Source organism: Heloderma suspectum, chromosome 2 (genome assembly GCF_057233095.1).
Source record: "Heloderma suspectum isolate Gila_16-S chromosome 2, 16-S_ref, whole genome shotgun sequence".
Classification (NCBI taxonomy): domain Eukaryota; kingdom Metazoa; phylum Chordata; class Lepidosauria; order Squamata; family Helodermatidae; genus Heloderma; species Heloderma suspectum.
This window is the reverse complement of record NC_139459.1, coordinates 165,538,508-165,558,999: the sequence shown is the minus strand read 5'-3', so window position 1 is coordinate 165,558,999 and position 20,492 is coordinate 165,538,508. Positions and strand designations below refer to the sequence as shown.

General features: G+C 43.4%; 1 protein-coding gene across 2 annotated transcripts in view; it reads left to right on the top strand.

Moving 5' to 3' along the window:
- Positions 1-20,492, top strand: part of TRIP10 (thyroid hormone receptor interactor 10) — a 95,464-nt gene that overhangs the window by 51,653 nt on the left and 23,319 nt on the right. For both annotated transcript variants that reach the window (XM_084835721.1, XM_084835720.1), the window contains exons 2-5: positions 1,204-1,319; positions 12,169-12,225; positions 16,212-16,359; positions 18,950-19,012. In XM_084835721.1, the coding sequence (XP_084691847.1) occupies positions 1,204-1,319; positions 12,169-12,225; positions 16,212-16,359; positions 18,950-19,012 (384 nt within the window). The remainder of the gene's footprint in view (positions 1-1,203; positions 1,320-12,168; positions 12,226-16,211; positions 16,360-18,949; positions 19,013-20,492) is intronic.

Here is a 20,492-nt window from a genome sequence, read left to right as displayed (position 1 = left end):
GAGAACTGTCCTTCTTTGTGTCTTCTCCTGTGTGACAATTCAGGTATATTGAGGGTCAAGACTGTGTGCTCGGGTGTCCCTGTTCTCCCCACCCCTGGGCTATAGGGATTGTTATATTGTAGGATGTAGTTTCCTGGAATCCAGGAGAGGTCTATATCTGCAATAGATTTGGTTTAAATTGCGGTGATGCAGGTTGCATGTTGAGCCAAGAGGCAGACACTCCCACTCTGCCTTCCTATTCATAGCCCAAAGCGGCTATAGAACGGTGTGCTCCAGTTACTCAGCAACATCCATTTCAGTGAGACCTGTGCAGGAAAACTTCCTCATGCATTTTGCCTTGTATGTGTGTGTGTGTGTGTGTGGGAGGGGGCAGTTTCCACCACCAGACACCCAAATGTTATGGGTTGGAATGAGATGTTTAAATGAAGCGGGGTGTGTTCGTGATCATCCAGACTTCTGGGGCAGAGCTACATGACTGGCAGTGCGTACACCTGGTCAGGCCTATATCAGCCTGCTTGAAGAAATTAGGGATTGAGCCAGAGAGACAGATCATGATAGTCCAGCTACATCTCATTGCCCATTTTGCTGTGGAATATGCAAGCCCTCAGTATGTGTCTGTTCCACACTGCCCTGACAGGCTCTGTGGCTGCTACTTTGACCTAGTTCTCATTGAGTGGGCAAGCCTGTGTCTGGGCTGTACCACTTCAGATTGTGGATGGGGGCTCACATGATTGATTTGTTCCTCCCATATGAAAAAGTCCCCTTCATGTAGAACACTAGCATGTTAAGAAAGAGGGTTCTACCCTAGACTGCCCCTTAACACTGTATTTATTATGTTTCTATGCCACCCAGTAGCCGAAGCTCCGTGGGCAGTTCACAACAATTAAAACCATAAAATACAACACGATAAAATATAATAGGAAAGTTTAAAACTGCAGTATAAAATAAAAATAGAAACTGAAATAAAACCCAGAAGCAATGCAAAGAATTAAAATACAGTACCAGATATAAAACGTGTTAGTTTTCTGTGTGCAGAGAACTTTTCATGTGAGCCCTTGCCTGTAGGCTGAAGTGATCCAATACAGGCACCGTTTTACCATCTCAGCAAGAACTAGGATTTTGTGGCTCATTCTCTTTGGGCCAAATATAGAACCTGTCACTTTTAGCTCTGTTTGGTAATACTTCTCCCCTCTCCCCCTTCAGGATCAATTTGACACAATTGAGCGCCACACACAGTGGGGCCTGGACCTGGTGGACAAATATGTCAAGTTTGTGAAAGAGCGGACAGAAATTGAGCAAGCGTATGCAAAACAGCTCAGGTAGGTAAGCAGATGGTGGTATGAGGGCAGCTGTACCTGGCAGGTAATGACAACGTTTGGGTCTTTGGGTCTTCAGCTTTCAGGTCTAGGCAGGAAGGAGCCAGATGACAAGACCCAGGATTTTGTTTATGCTTGGCTCTTGGGAAGAGCTGGTCAAATCCAGCAAGCTGGTTCTTAATTGGGCCTTTCAGATTAATTTTCATCATGTGATCTGTCTGGACTCTTTTGAAAGTTCTCTCCCTTCCCTATGTACTTTTTCTCTGTGTCTCTCCCTTTCTCTTTCTCTCTGTGATTCATGGGTTTAACAGAGTTCCTTGTCCAATTTTCAAGTCACAGTCTCTGTTCTCCTTCACCATCCATTCCTGTTCCCCCCACTATTTAAAACTATCTCCTTCTCAGCCACTTGTTCCAAGAGTCCCTGAAGTGGATTCAAAGGCTCTGTTCTGATAGAGCCCCATTTCAGGAAGACGCAGAAAAGTCAAGAACGTCTGGCTACTCCAGGAATCATCCGCATCCCTTTGCTGGATCCTTCAGCTGTGACTCCCATTCCTCCCCCCACCCTCTTTCTGTTGGCTGATAGCTGCTCTTGATTTCCAGGCAACTCAGTACCAGGAGCAGAGGCCTCTGAGATGATTGGATTGGGCAGCAGCAGTACAAATTGTCTGCTCTCCCCACCCCCCACCCGACTCCTGGGATTCTCTTGGGGTATATCTGATAGGTTGATCTGGGCCAAAACCTTATATCCAGTTTTACTCCTGGAATTGCAGGTAACTTTGTTTGCTTACAACTGGTTACTCTGTTTCCCTTCCCGCCTCTGATCCCCTCCCCCCACCCACCTGGTGTTTGACTCTTTGGAAAGAGTCGAGAATTATTCGCTTAGCTCCCACAACTTAAAATGTTCTCTCTTAGTCATAGATTTGCAAAGAGCTAGAAAGGCACAAAGTCCAACTTTCTACCTCAAGCTGGGCTTCTTTACACATCAGTCTCCTACCCTCACCTCGCAAGCACAGCAAAGAACGAAACAAGGTGTCTGCACAGCAGTTACTCTCCTCCTGTTGTCCCTATTCTGGAACTGTTATAACAACACTTCTACAGCTGAGGTCGGCGAGACCTGGTTGTTTGGCTGCAACACAGGCTTGCTGCTCTGTTGATATCTGAAAGGCTAGAAATTAGTTTGTTGGTGCAAATGGAGAATGGGGGTGCTGGGCCTGTTACATTAGCATTACATGTGGATTCCCATGGGACAGTGGATGCAATAATGCTACAAGCGCAAACAAGTCTTGCGGTCATCACTTCCTCGCAAGAAAATCTGGATCTGTAAGGGAGTGAAGGCTCTGTAATAACTTTCCACTCTCTTCCAATTTTGCAGTTCCTCAAGTTTCTTTGGTGAAGCATGATAGGCTTATGTTTGTCATATAGAAATGCCTGGGAAGAGAGAAGTTGAGCTCAGTTATACACTCAGAAAGTCAACAGCAAAGCTGGGAATCTCCTTATTCTCTTATCTGCTGTTTGTTAGATCTAGAGCTGATTAAAACCTGTGCCCTTGTGGCTGTTTTAAATGCTATCTTGCTTTTCTTGGATAGGTTATACTATGAGCATCCACATAAGCTGAAGACTGATGATAGATTTTTCAGAACTGAAAGAGGGGCTGCTGCTTCTCACATTTGCCTGGGTAACTGGTTTTGTGGGGTTCTTTATTTCAAAAACTTGACTGACAAGGTGACAGGGGGACAAAAGGTGTGTGTACACCATGGGAAGCAAAACCTCTCTGAGAACTAAATTCTACTAGTCAACTAATCCAGCCCTATGTCGAATTGCATAAATTTGTATGCATTTGTACATAGCTTTTCCTGCTATGCTGGAGGGTGACTGAGATATAAATCAGGAAGTCCCTTGAATCTTGTCTCTAAGAACAAGATTGTGGTGGTGGTGGTATTTATATCCCACCTTTCCTCACATTAGAGTCCTGCTAGATCAAATCAACGGCCTGTCTAATTCAGCATCTTATTTCCCATAGTAGCCAGCTAGGATGCCTTCATGTTCTGTTTGTGGGTTTCCCAGAGGCAATAGCCCTCTCCTGTTGTTGTTCCCAGCAGCTGGTATTCAGGGGTATGATGCCTCTGAACTTGGAGGTAGCATATTGCCATCGTGACTAGAAACCATTGGTGTCCATATCTTCCATGAATTTGTCTAATCCCTTTTAAAGCAGTCTGTGTTGGTGGCCATCATTACATCTTGTGGTGGGGAATTCCATAGTTTAACTATGCACTCTGTGAAGAAGTACTTCCTTGTCTGTTCTGAATCCCCCACCAATCAGCTTCTGCTGTGAACTCATGAGGGTAATTCACTTCCTGCCAGTGTATACCCATTTGCAATATGGGGATAATATTTGCTTATGTTACATGGTTGTTGGAAGGATTGCAACAACATAGTTGTATTGCCCCTGCAGTAGGTTTCGAACTCTTAATTTAGAGGTGCCAAGATAGTGATAAATCAGATCCAGGTTTACTTACAAGGAGATAATCTATTGAGTACAGTCAGCACACAGGCATACCCAGTGGTTGGATCAGACAGCTTCTCTGAACCCAGAGCCATGGGGTAAAATGGGTTTTATACCATACATGTCAGCAGTGAGGCAGCATGACAGCAAGCATTAATTGGCATTCATTCCCAGCAGAAGGAAAACAATCGGAGCTTTCTCAGCACGGCCACCTGTAACTTGGCATAAACATTGCCTCACTTCGCAGGCACATCCTAGGCCCTAGCCTTTGTTAGCATGGAATGTGTGAGGCTGCGCAATTGACCTTTGACTCATCTCACATGCTCAGAGGCCCCCTAGCAAGGGAATTGCATTAATAATGAACCTAAGCAAAGCATTATGGATCTCTAGGCCCCTCTGACACCACAGGTGACTTGGTTACAGGCCTGGGGCCAATAGAATAGTGTATGTCAGCCTTCCCCAACCTGTTTCCCTCCAGATGTGTTAGACTTTGGCCATGCTAGCTGGGGAAGCCAGGAGTTGCAGCAAGTTGGGGAAGGCTTGTATAGGTGAAGTACTTTGAACACTCAAAAGCATGATATGAATGCTACACTACTGGTATTACTAGCCCTTAAAGATCAATTGGATGGCTTCCTTTTTCCTAATGAGTCTACCAGCAATCACACACCCTTGCTAAGCCCTACAGAGCTAACCCACTTAATGCCTTTTGCTCTTTATCAGCTCTGTGTGTGTGTGTGTGTGTGTGTGTACATGTACGTATGCAGAGGATGGAATTTTGGTGCATGTATTGGTTGCCATCTCCATTTTGCTCCAATGGCACAAGCCCCATTTACTTCAGCATGGCTTGTGTGTCAAGGCTGAAAGTATGAACCATTCAGTATTTTGAAAAAGTTGCTGCTGCTGGTTTCTGCTGAAACAAAAAAGGAGAAAAGCCCCCAAGATGGGCAGCTGGAAAACTTTGCAACCTGTTAGAATTAAATGCCAGTGTACTAATCTGTGGGCTGCCTACCTTCTGCAAAATTTGGGTCAACTGATTTGCAACCCTCCTCCACAAAACCTCTATTACAAGTAAAATGGGGTCAAAAATGAACTCCGCTGGCATGTGTTCAGGGGTGTAGGCTTCAATCAAACCAGTTGAGTTACCACATGACACTGCAGAAATAACCTTTGAAATAAATGTATTGTCTAAGGATATTAGTTAGTGGCACAGGTGGGTCCAAAACAAGAGAGAATTAGGCCTGCCTGTGGCTGTTGACCTTCAGAAGCACAAACCATGTGGGTGTTTTTCTTAAAGCGATGATTACTTGAGGCCAAGTGACTGAATTTGCTCAAATTTCTCTTTTGTTACCCTTGCCTCTCCTGTTCCTCCTCTCTCTGTGTTGTTTCCCCCACTATCAGTTCAAACTGTAAGTGCCTTCAGTCTGACTCTGTATAGGACAGCTTCCTATGCCTTTTTTCGCTGTTACTAATGCCAGTTTTGCTGGCGATACTGTAATCATCAACCCTGCCCCTCTTGATTATTGGCACGATCTGCTGTGAGACACAAAGATCCTTCCTTGTTGTGAAAGTAGGGCTGGAGCTCGTGTCTCTGCTTGACAGCATCAAGTAGGGAAGGGCCGTAGCTCAGTGGTATGCAAAAGGTCCCAGCTCCCATCCATGACATCTTCAGATAGGGTTGGGAAGGGTTCCTGCCTGAAACCCTGGAGAGCTGTTGCCAGTTGCTGTAGGCAATACTGGGCAAGGTGTATCAATGGTCTGACTTGGTACAAGGCAGCTTCCTGTGTAAAGCCTCCAAAGGGGTCTCTAGCTCCACCAGTATTACAAGGCATATTGGTTTCCCATCAGCCAGTCTTCAGGCCCCATTTGGATAGAATTGCAGATGATCTAGAATCCAAGGATATTACTCTCAACAGAGCAGCTGCAGGTTTATGCTTCAACAGAGAGGGAGATGAAGCTAGAGCACAGAGCTCTCAAATCGAGAGACGAAGAAACCATAGGCTTTAGCCTTCTTTGTACACCTCCAAGATGCCAAGATTCTCATTACGGAAGCTATGCTATGGCATCACAGGGATGTGAAGTCAGTTAAGGCTACTTATTCATTGTAGTTATTCCTTCTTCCTTGCAGAGAACCTTGCTGTGTCTTATCTAGATGCAGATTTTGCTCTGGAATGTCAGAATGTTTCTGGCCCAGAAATTTGAAATGAAACCCCAGGCTTTTTCCAAAATAGTTACTGATCTTTTAAAGGCCCTTGGATAGAGTGAGCAAAAAAAATCCACCTTTTCCCAGTGACAGCTGTTGGTTTTGTTTTGTTTCTGTTGTCCAAATACTTTGTGCCCTGCTGCTGCTCCCAAGGCTGTACTGGAAGGAAAGCAGATGTCTTTCCCCTCTGCTGCTGTAGCTGTACTACCTTTCCTTGAAAATTCCTTCCCCAGACTATGGCCTAGAGACATCAAACCAAAAGGCACAATGAAAGGTTTATAAACATGGGAAGAGATGGCAAAATGAGAAGGTCAGTCGGAAATGAATGCAGGCAGGGTGACTAATGAATACTCCTAGATCTCTCTCTCCAGACAGGAAGAACATGAAGGGAGGTGTCTCTCTACCTCCAGGCAAGTGGCCTCTGGTTGCTGCCTGCAGCCTCATTGCTATCACACCCACTTCTTACAACGTTGGTTTTTGCCCTCTGAGAATGCCAAGTAGACCTTACAGGTTCTCTTAGTGGGAGGAGAGGAAGGCCTTTCTTGGCCATAGATGGCTGAGCTCACTTGCAGCATGAGTATATGGCAGAAGTGGCTGGGCCTGTTTGCAGAGGCAAGGGATTGCCTCTTCCCATGATGGCTTCGAACAGTTTTCCTTGCCCCTTCCCTGAGTTTCTCTCCAAGCTGCAGGTATTGGGTGTATCCACTTGGTGTTCTTGAGAGGTTTTGTGTTGTTTTCCAGGGACTTTTAAATGTTTCCTTATACTTGCATTATTGATTCCATCGATACAAGGCAGTATGCACCTGGCCTGTTCTGTAGCATCTGGTAATTTCTTTATGCTTCCCCCTTTTTCTGTTTTAGAGTGTTTGAAGCACATGTGCCAAGGCAGGTGTCTCCCTGTCCCAGGGATGCTGCTCTGTGTAGGGCCTGGTTGCTCCGTTCTCCTTTTCCCACACACAACCCTCTTGTCATCCTCCCATCACCCACTTTACTATAAAGAATCTTGTAGCACATTAAAGACTAACACATTTATAGTGGCATAAACCTTTTGTGGACAAATTCTACTTGATCAAGTGCATGTTATCCTCAGTTGGCAAGGCATGTAATAATATATATAGAGGGAGAGAGAGAAGGAGAGAGAGAAAATAAGGGGGTAAATGTCATGAACTGCAAAAAGTACTGTCTGCTCATTCAATTAAAGCTTAAAATACATGCAAAAAAAGTGCAGTGATCATTCATAGCCACAGTAATTGGTGAAAAAAGCAATTGCTAAGCTAATTAACACCTGTAGTGGGACAGGAAACTTACTGTCCTTATACATCCCCACTTTACCATTTACTGTCTACATTTTCTTTTGTCATCTATGCATTCTTACTAGACTCAAATCCCCCCCACCCCCGCTCACCTTTTCTCCTCATCCATGCTCAGTGTTTTCTTCCCCATTCTTTTCACACATGCGCACACTCATGCGCACACACACACAGAGTTTTAGAATTTTACACTTCCCTTTTCCCCCTGCTCATTTCTCCTTTATTTATAATCCCATTTCCCTCCTTTTTATCTAGTAGACTTCCCCAGAAGCAGGACTTAGTTTGAGTTAGGACTTCTTGATTAAACATTTTTAATGTGGGGCACGGGAGAATGGGGACTTGGCTCCTGAAAATGCAGAGTAGTAGTAATAAGAAAGATAGCTGTGACCATATTTAGTATACATTTACCACGCCACTAAACCATTGCAAACAAGCAGTCACCCTTTGGACAAAGAGCACCTGAGTCAAAAGCCAAGAAGCACTGGCTGTAATATATTGTGGGTGACAGGGACCAGGGGCCTCTTAATACTTCTTCTAACTGGGGCCACTTAGGTCTCAATCTCTGCCTCCAGAATGGCTTCTAAACTCAGTGGAAATGGCTGTACTTCCAGTTCCATGCCCTGTTGCATGCATGTTGTTGTTGTGTATTCGGTCAGTCGCTTCCGACTCTTCATGACTTCATGGACCAGCCCACGCCAGACCTTCCTATCGGCCATCGCCACCCCCAGCTCCCCCAAGGTCGAGTCCGTGACCTCCAGAATATCATCCATCCATCTTACCCTTGGTTGGCCCTTCTTCCTTTTGCCTTCCACTTTCCCTAGCATCAGCATCTGCTCCAGGGTATCCTGTCTTCTCATTATGTGGCCAAAGTACTTCAGTTTTGCCTTTAATATCATTCCCTCAAGTGAGCAGTCTGGCTTTATTTCCTGGAGGATGGACTGATTTGATCTTCTTGCAGTCCAAGGCACTCTCAGAATTTTCCTCCAACACCACAGTTCAGAAGCATCTATCTTCCTTCGCTCAGCCTTGCTTATGGTCCAGCTCTCGCAGCCATCGGTTACTACGGGGAATACCATTGCTTTAACTATGCGGACCTTTGTTGTCAATGTGATGTCTCTGCTCTTAACTATTTTATCAAGATTTGTCATTGCTGTCCTCCCAAGAAGTAAACATCTTCTGATTTCCTGGCTGCAGTCAGCGTCTGCAGTAATCTTTGCGCCTAGAAAGACAAACTCTGTCACTGCCTCCACATTTTCTCCCTCTATTTGCCAGTTATCAATCAAGCTGGTTGCCATAATCTTGGTTTTTTTGAGGTTTAACTGCAACCCAGCTTTTGCACTTTCTTCTTTCACCTTCGTCATGAGGTTCCTCAGCTCCTCCTCGCTTTCAGCCATCAAAGTGGTATCATGTGCATATCTGAGATTGTTAATGTTTCTTCCAGCGATTTTAACTCCAGCCTTGGCTTCATCAAGCCCAGCACGTCGCATGATGTGTTCTGCGTACAGGTTGAATAAGTAGGGTGAGTGTATACAACCCTGCCATACTCCTTTCCCAATCTTAAACCAGTCCATTGTTCCATGGTCTGTTCTTACCGTTGTTACTTGGTCGTTATACAGATTCCTCAGGAGGCAGACAAGATGACTTGGTATCCCCATACCACCAAGAACTTGCCACAGTTTGTTATGATCCACACAGTCAAAGGCTTTAGAATAGTCAATAAAACAGAAATAGATGTTTTTCTGAAACTCCCTGGCTTTCTCCATTATCCAGCGGATATTGGCAATTTGGTCTCTAGTTCCTCTGCCTTTTCTAAGCCCAGCTTTTACTTCTGGCAATTCTCATTCCATGAATTGCTGGAGTCTACCTTGCAAGATCTTGAGCATTACCTTACTGGCATGTGAAAGAAGTGCCACTGTTCAATAGTTTGAACATTCTTTGGTGCTTCCCTTTTTTGGTATGGGGATATAAGTTGATTTTTTCCAATCTGTTGGCCATTCTTGTTTTTTCCAAATTTGCTGGCATATGGCATGCATCACCTTGACAGCATCATCTTGCAAGATTTTAAACAGTTCAGCTGGGATACCGTCATCTCCTGCTGCCTTGTTATTAGCAGTGCTTCTTAAGGCCCATTCAGCCTCACTCTTCAGGATGTCTGGCTCTGACATCCTGACCACACCTCAGATCTATCCCTGATATTATTATCCTTCCTATACAGATCTTCCATATATTCTTGCCACCTTTTCTTGATTTCTTCTGCTTCTGTTAGGTCCTTGCCATCTTTGTTTTTGATCATACCCTTTTTTGCCTGGAATTTACCTCCGATGTTTCTAATTTTCTGGAAAAGGTCTCTTGTCCTTCCTATTCTGTTACCTTCTTCCGCTTCCGGGCATTGCTTGTTTAAAAACAATTCCTTATCTCTTCTGGCTAACCTCTGGAATTTTGCATTTAATTGGGCATATCTCCCCCGATCACTGTTGCCTTTTGCTTTCCTTCTTTCTTGGGCTGCTTCCAGTGTCTCAGCAGACAGCTATCTTGCCTTCTTGGTTTTCTTTTTCTTTGGGACATTTTTTGTTGCTGCCTCCTGAACAATGTTGCGAACTTCTGTCCATAGTTCTTCCGAGACCCTATCTACTAAATCTAGTCCCTTAAATCTATTCTTCACCTCCGCTGCATATTCATGAGGAATATTAGTGACCTGATATCTAACTGATCTGTGGGTCTTCCCTATTCTCTTTAGTCTGATTCTAAATTGTGCAATAAGAAGTTAATGATCTGAACTACAATCAGCCTTCTGTGTGGAAGAAATGTATTTTGTAGCAAATTCTGTTTTATTTCACTAATTCATCAAGTCGTGCCGGTCTTCCCAGATTAGCAGGCCTCTGTATGAGATGGAAAACCGACAAAATCCAAAATGAAAGAAGACGTTAAAATGAAGGACGCCTCTGTGTGTGCGTGTCTGTCTGTCTGTCCATGTTTGGGATAGACTGCAGGGGACTCTTAGAGACCTCTTCTTTGGTCTCAAATTTTTGGTTGGTTAGTTTCTTCCTTTTTCACTACTTACATGGGTCATGTAGCTGAGCACCCTGAAACACAAGACAATTATATTTGATTATTTTTATTTTTGCTTTTTCAGGATTTCAAAATAGAAATGGTAACTGAACTGTCCCAAGGAAAAAATAAAGCACCTCACTTGTTAAACACTGAGAAGAGATGCAAATATTATAATGTTCTAAACTCAGGTGGTGCTTGTCAGGGTTATTACCAAGTCTTAGAGTATGGTTTACATATATAAGGAAGTGACTGGGTTTGCATAATCATGGAGGGAAAATAAACTGTTGTGGCTTAGCTTCCCTCCCATGCCTGCCAGTTGCAAGCTACCTAATTAGCATAATTACCCTCGCCAGGCGTGGGTTGTTGTGACATCCAAACCTGGTGCGTCTGGGTGGCTAGGGTGGTTTACAAATCACCCTGAAACCCTAGAAGGAGGCATGGGTTTCAGTGTGGTTCATAAGCCACCCCAGCCATACACACTCACTGAGTTCAGATGTCATGACAGCCCCTCTGCCAAGGCTAATTAGGCGGCTTACAACCATGATCTTGCAACCATGATTGTGCAAACCTTCCCAATACGGGCACTACTCCACAGAGAACCAACTCCTGTGGGAGCCATATTGAAATTAATGTGAGCTTTCATTCATTTCCATTGGACCTATGCGCAAGAAGTTTCCAGTGGATTGTGCTTTGTTTGTGCTTTCCCCTGCTAGAGCCAGAGAGGGCTTTCCCACTCTTTAGATAGGAGGTGATGGCAGAAGCATATTGTTTTTCCCAGAGTGGAGGCTTATTACTGACTTCAGTCTTCTTTTCCCTGTTTGTCATAAAACCCTGTTCCACAGGAAGCAGATCAACTAGGGTTGCTTTTCTTATTTTAAGAGACATCCCTAGTTCAGACTTGATTTCCTCTTTATTCCCAGCTCCTTTTATGTGTCTTATCCAATTATGCAATACTTTCTCTGCAGGATTGGCCACACAAGCAGTTGTTCAGGGCGCAATATTCATAGGGATTTTCCAAAAACTTTTGTTTGAAACTTTTAAAAAAAGATATAATCCAACTACTAGGGCATTTTCATGAAGGGAAAAAAGTCTAATATTAAAACCAAAATATCAGCATAAACACATCCTATGTGTACACTTGCGGGGCGGGGGAGAGAGAGAGAGAATCCTTCACAATGCACAACAGAAATAACCATCCAGTATCTGATATTCATGGAAAATTGTTGTACCAACTATTATCAGCTTGATTAAACTTTTGCCGTATTTGATAAGAATATTTATCTGGGCATGTGTATTGACGTTTCCATCTACAAACTGAATTGACTGAAGTGGCTGCTCCTTAAAGATCTAATAAAGAAGCTATCCAGTTTTTTATCTGACACTATTTAGAACTGCTGACCCTACCATACAGCAAAGCTGCTTCAGGTGGCAGAATTTGGGGCAATCTTCTCCTGCCTGATGCCCTCCAGATGTTTGGGAGTATAACTCCCATAATCCCTGAGCATTGGCCATGCTGACTGGGGCTGATGGGAGCTGTAGTCCAAAACATCTGAAGGGGCCTATATTGGGAAGGCTGATTTAGGGGAACATGTTAAGGCAGCAATTGAAGTCTCTGGTGCAATGAGACTTCTTCAAGTATTGAAGCAAAGGCTCCATTTAGTATTTATTCATTATTTGTTAGTAATATTTATATACTGCTAAATATAATAAAATCCCTAAGCGGTTGGTACTCCACTTCAGGCTTGCCTGTATGCTCATTCATTCTCTCTCTCACTCACTCATTTTCAGGAACCTTGTGAAAAAGCATCTCCCCAAGAGGACTACACGAGAAGACCCAGAATCAAAGTAAGTACAGCTTGGTGTGTGCTTAACTGCAATGAATCACGAGACGTTGCTGCTCAATCCTCTACATTTTTGATGCAGAGTTGACTACAAAAGCCTAGGCCAGCTATTTTCAGACTGCCCTAGGTAACAAGACTTAGGCAAGTTATTGGCTCTGCAGGGCTGGCCACACAAGCAGTTGTTCAGGGCTCAATATTCATAGGATTACTCATGAAGCAACAGCAGCACATGTGATTCAGGAGCTGCATCTTGGCATTGCAGCATTATGAGGGGTCATGGGGACTTGCCTCTTGGATCATACAATGAAGACTTTAGGATGGCTTGAACAGTCTCCAGGCTTCAAATCCTAGAAATGGCCAGCTTGCTACAGAAAGTAATTTCTCTAGCAAGCTAGCCGTTCCTCTTCAGGTGTATGGTTTCACTATTGATCTTGCTGTGTGTATTTGTCACCAACGGCTGCTGGTCCGGGAGTATGTTTCACCCATGCTGCTTATATTTTGCACTCGTTGCTTTTGTGTGTTGTTTTGTTATCATTACACAAGTTATGAAAGACAAATAACTAGAGTATAGCAGTTGACTAGTTTTGAAACTACACCTAAGAAAGATACAAAGCCAGCCATACAATCTAAAATATCATACCAAAACTTCGCTGTCATTAGATCATAGTAAACAAACATATAGCCTGGCATTATTTTGGTTTGTATCATTCTAAAACAGAACAAATCTCTGTATGAAACAAAGTACTTAACTGTAATGTGTTCTTCAGTTGCCTGTGTAAGATAAATGATCTTAAACATAATGGCTGCATTCCATATTCTAAAAGACCAAACTGATCGACTGGAGCAGTAGACTACTTCCAGAAGCGTGCAATCATAATCTTTGCAACTATTAATAACTTTAATGACCATTTATGACTGCAAGCCATGGATTGTAAGGTGGGTGAAAAGTTACTACACCTGTGCTGGGCACGGGGTTCAGACAACATAGCAAACTGCGGTGCGGCGCCAGTAATCCTGGTTACACGACCGGCGTGTGTGGGGGTGGCAGAAACAACCAACACTGCATTGTTTCCCCCGCTGATCATCCAAATCCAGCCTATGTCTTCACTGAATTTGTCTAATCCCCTTTAAAGCCATCTAGACTGGTGGCCCTGGCATTATTTTGTTGCAGTGTATTCCATCAATGAATTATGTATTGTGTAAAGAAGTATTATCTTTGGCATTAGATTCAGGACAAACAAATCAATTTCATTAGATGACTCTGTTAACATTATGGGAGAGAAAGAAAACCATTTCTCGATCCACCTTCTCCACACGATGCATAATTTTTATAAACATCTCATGCCACTCCCAGCACTGTTTCTTAATCATATCTTTTTCATACGATCCTAACTAACACCCTCCTGAAATGTTTTATCCTTTCTTCATATAGAAGGTTCTCCAATCCATTGATAATTTTTTTGTGCTTTTCTGCACATTTTCCACCTTTTTAATATCCTTGAGATAGAGCAATGAGAACTGTACACAGTATTCCAAATGTGACCACACCATACATTTACATTACTTTTCGCCCCACTGTGATTCTGATAGTGATGTACAATTAGATAAAATCGAATAAAAATGGGAGGGGTGGAGCAGAAACAAAACAGTATTTAAAACAGGCCAAAACAAGCATTACAATTATTAAGGCATTACAGTCATGGCTGTCCTATTTACAGTACCTTTCCAAATGATCCTTAGAATAGAATTTGCCTTTTTATCACTGCTTCTGCACTCTGAGTTGACATTTTCATTGATTTATCCACCATGACCCCCTTTCTTGATCAGTCATCACCAGTTCAGACTAGGGCTGAAGCAAACATAGCAAAAAAGCTAGTAATGGGGCACTGTTCAGGGGGGAAAGAATTTGGGTTCCTGAATAGAGGAGGGCTTGCCTTTAACCGTGGTAATGGGAGCTTTAAAAAAACCCTGTATTTTGCTATTGACACAGGCAACGGCAGCAGTGTAGTTTCATTCTCAGCAACCCGGCCACCATTTTTCATTTCCCCCAATTCTCTGGATGCAGTGTCAGTCCAGGGCATTTTGGTGGGGTGGGTTGGGGTAGAAATGGTGACCACCAGTGGGGGACCAGGGTCTTATATCCTGTAACTTCTTCTACAACCATCAGCAGCAAACTCTAGGACCTCTGGATTCCTTTCAATAAACATGTTGGAAGGCAGTGTGCTGCTTCCTACGATCTCTGCAGTCTTCTTTTTTTAAGTTTCATTTCATCTTTTGTCAAGTTAGAGAGTAATTTATACAGTGTAAGATGCTACTGATTAAGTATTTTTAAAAAGTTTTTCTATGAGTTCATTGATACCGATCTTCTAGAAAAATTAATCCCGAGCCACTGTCCTAAATTATTTTCCTGATTTTTTTCCTGTTTTGAAATGACTTCAGACCCACAACTGAGGGTTCTATAGGTTTTATCTTTCAATCCTTTGGGTTCTGCATAGTACTGTGTCACACCAACTACTTTGTCTTACATTGCTTGATCTTTTGGCATCACTTTATAAAACATTTTTTCTTTTCTCTGTACTCAGGCTATATATCCATCCATACCCACTTAGGTGACCACTTCATGCATATGATAAAGTGTGGTCTGGTTCATGAAAATTTAAACCACAGGACTCAGTTTTTCTGTCTCTAAAATGGGAATGATGATGCCCTTCTTTGCAGGGTGGTTATGAAAATGAATAAGGTGTTGCTCCCTGCCTTGAGCTTTAAGGGCAAGATTAGCTGTAATGTTAGTAGGCCTTCATCGTTCCTCCATCATTCCTTCTATCACCTCCACATTGCTAACTTTAATAAATTCATACGGTAACAAGTAGCGCTATATCAAAGTGGACTCAACACGGCCCTCCAACTCTCCTCGTGGCTCTAAGTGCCTGGAGTATGGAATTCTGCATCTACAAAGAAATGGTCATGACAGCCTTGTGGTAGGATGGAATGGCTCCTCCCAGCCTCAGACCCTTGGAGGTTGGTCAGTCCCCAAGGCACTCAAACAGGGAGGAGCCATTTTCAAAACAACGTTACCAGAATGTGTAAGTTATGGCTGTGTTTGACAATTAAACATTTTATGTTGCACTTAGACACAGAGAGCATGAAAGTGAAGGTTATTGACCATACACTGTTTCTTGACTGCTTTAAAGTAGAATAAATTTCTGTTGGCTGTAAGAGTCTGATTTGTAAAACCTTTTGCTGCAACCTTTGCACCAAGGAAACAGTTAACTCAAAACTTCTTGCCATTAGAATAAATTATTTACGTTAGTACAATAAATGCAAATTTACTTGGTGGGTGGGGGGGAATCTGCACAATATGCACACTGTGTTCAAAATATGTGATCACCAAACACTGGTAATTATAATTGCTGTAAGAGAAGGCTTTAGTGATTATAGGGCAGGGATATTGAACCTCTTTCAGTCCGAGGGCTGAATTCAATTTTGGAGAAGCTCTCCCCTCATTCCAGTGGTGGGCAGGGCCAAAGGCAAAGGGGGCATAACAAAAAACCAAAAATGCCAGCATATTTTAGCTTTTGCTGCCAGCAACTAAGCCTTAGGAGAGGCATTTCAATCTTTTAGAATGGGGAAAAACTGCACCAGGAAACCACCCAACAATCGGTGTTTGTGGGAAAGGGGAGTGGGCAATACTTTCTGGGGACACACAGAGGACCGGATTTGGTCCCCCAGAAGACCAGAATTGGACCATGGGCCTGAGGTTCTGCACCGTTGCTGTAGGGGATCATGTAACACTGATGAAAAGGTAGCAACACTTGGTATCTAACTGTGTAACTGGCATTATTGCCTCCTTTTGCAAAGTCAATAACTAATACCCCTGGTTGTCCCTAGTGGTATGCCAATGCTGGCAACGTTATTTTTCTGTGTTGGGTGGCATTAAATCTCCCTTTTTTACTGTCAGGCATAACGTCCTGCCTTTTCTCACCCATGCAGGTTCTGCCAATACCAGGCCTTCCTTCAGGTGGTGAAGGAGCTGAATGACTTTGCAGGCCAGCGAGAAGTAGTAGCGGAGAACCTTCTGATGCGAATCTGTGTAGAGCTTGCCAAGTGTTCGCAGGAGCTCAAGCAGGAAAGAAAATTGGTAAAGTCCTCCTTACCTTTGTAACAGTGTGTGGCGGCAAGCCACCCAGCATAGTAGTCAGCCTATGAATCAGTGGACCAATTCAAGTTAAGAACATAAGAAGAATCATCCTGGATCAGACGAAAGGCCTATCTAATCCAACATCCTGTTTCTCAGATTGTCCAGCCAGATGCCTCTGTGAAGCCCACAAGAGGACATGAGCACAACAGTACCTTCCCACTCATGTTCCCCAGCAACTGGTATTGAGAGGTGTGGTACCCCAGATACCGGAGGTAATATACAGACATCATGACTAGTAGTCATTGATGGCCTTATCCTCCAGGAATTTATCCAATCCCTTTTTAAAGCCATCCAAGTTGGGGGCCATCACTACATCTTGTGGTAGAGAATTCCATACTTTAACTATGCACTGTGTGAAGAAGTACTTCCTCTTATCTGTCCTGAATCTCACACCACTCAGATTGGATGATCCTGGGTTCTAGTATTTTGGAAGAAGGAGAAAAACTTTTCTCTGTCCATTTTCCCTACACTGTGCATAATTGTATGCATCTTGATCATGTCCCCCCTTACTCACCCTTTTTCTGAACTAAAAAGCCCCAAATGTTATAGCTTTTCCTCATAGGGGAGTTGATAGTTGTGGTCGCTCTTTCTATAATATCCTTTTTGAGGTGCCCTCGATTTTGAGGAACAAAACCATTCAAGGGAGCACTCCATATTTTGATCCCTCCCTCTTTATTCTGTTCACCAGGAGTTTGGGGACATAACTGTCCCGCAGGACTGGTATTCACATAGCACTGTGCTGCAAGCGTAGCATGTAGAGTGGCTCACTTGGTCCTCTGCGTCATTTGTGAAGAGCTCCCATGCTACTTCCAGATGTTCCTGGTGCTGGCTGCTGCTGGTACTGACACAGAGTTCCTTTATGTACTTATTTATTGTGGCCTAGATCCAAAAATAATTGAAATTAGTTCTGTGAGCCCAAGAGGGCTTTAGACTTGTTTTGCTTTGACCAGCAGCCGGTGTATATTGCATGGCAAACTACTTTTGAAACTGAAGGGAGTTTCAAGATGTTTACACTATGGCATGGTGGGCCAGCTGTTCAAAGAACAAAAGTTTAAACATTCTACTTGGGCAGCACAAGCCTAAGCAGCATCTTGGACCCCAACCGTATGCTCATCAGTTGCCTTTCCACCATGTGCTTAAGCCAATGTTAACACCAAAATCACAATAAAATAAAGAAATCAATTTTAATAATATTAAAAACAGGAAGGGAACAATAAAACTACTATTATTAAAATGAAAACTAGCTAAAATAAATGAGACAAGGTCTAAAGACCAAACTAGATGTGACATCAGGAGATGTATCAGCAGATCTCATGTAGGTGTTTAAAAATAGTAAATGCAGCAATAATAGATGGAACTCGCTGTCACGAGATCAGTTTAGAATCACAGAATAGTAGGGTTGGAAGGGGCCTGTAAGACAATTCCGTGAAGGATAAGGCTATCAGTGGCCACTAGACATGATGGCTATATGCTACCTTCAGGATCAGAGTCTTTTTAGAGCCCTCCCCCAGTGCTATGACTCCAGTCTAAATGGGGGCATGGGGGCAACAACTGCATTTGCAGTTTTTTTTAAAAAAAACAACCCACAAATGAACCTATCACAGATCTCTTGACATCACGTGTGGCTTGGGCCTCAGACTGATGTTATCGTGCACCATTGTGGAAAGTCATTTTCTCCTTCAGTGCGTTCAAATTGAGATGATGCCTCCACTTAATTGGGGTCTATAGCTCTGCCATCAAGTACTCATTATTAGTGCAACATGGGGGCAGTGATTCCAGGAACTGCCCAGAAAATTATAGGGACTCTTCTCTCTAATGAGCCATTGGAGCTGATAATGGTTCTTCTTGACCCTTCAGCAAAACTACCTTTTTATTGCTGAACTCTCCCTTAGCAGTGTTGTCTTGTGAGTTACTGAGGGTTTGGGTACCTAGGAGAAAGTTAAAATTGGGTGGATGTGAGGCAGAAGAGAGAGCTATTTGGAAGGTTTGGGAATGGAATTTCTTATCTCCTGTTCCCTCTACTTCAAAAGTGTTTTAATTTAGTTTTTGTGTTATAGTGTTTATATATGGCTTTTCAAAAATTTCCAGAGCAGTTTACATGTATTGCCAGCCCAGTGGGACCAGAGTACCTTATTTGGAAGGAAGAATGTAGACTCAGGCCTGAGTCCAGCCACGAGATACTTGGTATCCAAACCAGTTTGGGGCCTTTTTCTTCAATAGGCATTCTTGGAGCTTCAGTGTTCTGGTTGTGTCCGTAGATAATATGAGGAGAATTAGGTAGTTGTGTTACAGGCCAAGTCAGCTTTGATGTAAAGGAAGCCAGGTCGGTGCTAGAAAAGCTAGACAGCAGGTGGGTGCTTTGATATTGATGCCTGGGGTTTCAGGTGGCTTTTTCTCTTTTGAGGTACTTCTGTCATCAAATGATTTGAAAACATTTGGTGGACACCTGAACTGTTTGGGGCTCTGACAGGAGTGTCAGGACCCTTGCAATGAAGGCTTTCTTTCTCTTGACCTCTCCTTCTCTTCCTAGCACTTGCAGGAAGGCCGAAGGGCTCAGCAGCAGCTAGAGAACTCCTTCAAACAACTTGAAAATGTGAGTTCTCCCTTGTTGTTTTTTAAATCATTGTAACTCTACAGCTGTGTGCGAAGTGTGAGGAACATATGCTTGGAAGGCCTAAAACTACTTCTATTGATTTGGCTAATGTTCAGAACAGGAACACAGCTGTGGAGGTCAGTGTTTCCCTTGGAATTCTCCAAACATTTGGTGAATGGAAACATTATAAGGACACTGAAAGGTTTTAAAAATTCAGATAATATTTCCTCTATCCATTCTTTACAATAACTTCTGGATTGGTAGGTGGAAGACAACGGGGAGTACATTTAAAGAGAGAGGAGAGAACATGAGCTCTAGGTTATTGGCCATGGAGTCCCCCTCATGACCTTTGAAAGTCTCCAACAGTCTCAGCTTTTGTTCAGCATCCTTAAAAAAAATCAATTGTAGCGTTGGCTCCACGTTGCTGTGAGCATAAATCCAAATAATAGTAGAAGTAAAAGCTCTCCAGAGACAAAATCGACCCAATCTTTAGGATCACTATCCATCACTATGTTCTTGTTGTATAAGAAGTTCTAAGAGAATATTGCAGAGAAAAGTCAAGGAAATAATTTACAAATGATCTGAGACTCAAGTCTTGAACAGAAAACCATAGGGATCACTGGCAACCCTTAAATGTTTTTCAAGAACCCTTGGGAGGTGTGCGCACATGTTTGATGTGTACCCAGAAAGAAAGGGTATCATTGATCAAAAGCAGCAGGTTTCCATAAAATAAGAATTTACACACACTGACTGTACCCACCACTTGCACATGTACACTCAAGTTTTATACATCAGTGCGCATGTAAAAACTCATTTCTGGCTTTGATATTTTGCTCATGCAGTGCTTCTTCCTGTACTCTACAGCAGGGCTAGGGAACCAGCTCATGGGCTGTATTTGACCCATGAGGACTCCCCGCCTGGTCTACCGAGGCCCTTCGCCCTTAGAGAAGGGGGAGGGGCGAGTGCCATCAGGAACCAGCTCTTCAAGCTCCCAGCCCACCTTGAAGCGGTGGTTCCCAAGGGCTCTGTATACCTCTCCCCCTCGGGAACAGTGAGGGGCACCTGAAGCTGGCTCCATTAGAATCCACTGCCTCAAGGGGCCTGGAGCACCTTGAAATGACAGTTCCTGAAGGAGCGGTGTGTATGTTCATGTGGAAGGGAGGGGTGGCCCTGCCAACAGCTGGCATGTGCCCCCCCCCCCAACATGCTTCTGGGAAGGCAGTGCAGTCCCTGGGGTGAAAAAGAGTCCCCCGCCCCTGCTGTATAGGGTACAAACATATTGGTGCATTTACTTTTTCTCTCCAAAGCTAATGGGTTTGTTTGTTTTTGTGCTGGGATAGAACCCAGTTTAGGATCCCCCATCCAGCAGGCTGAAATTTGAGCCCTGCTTTAAATATAACCTTTCCCCCATGCACACATCCACCTGTATGGACAAAAGTTGATATGGTGAATTACAGTGACCAACCAAAGCTACCAGTTA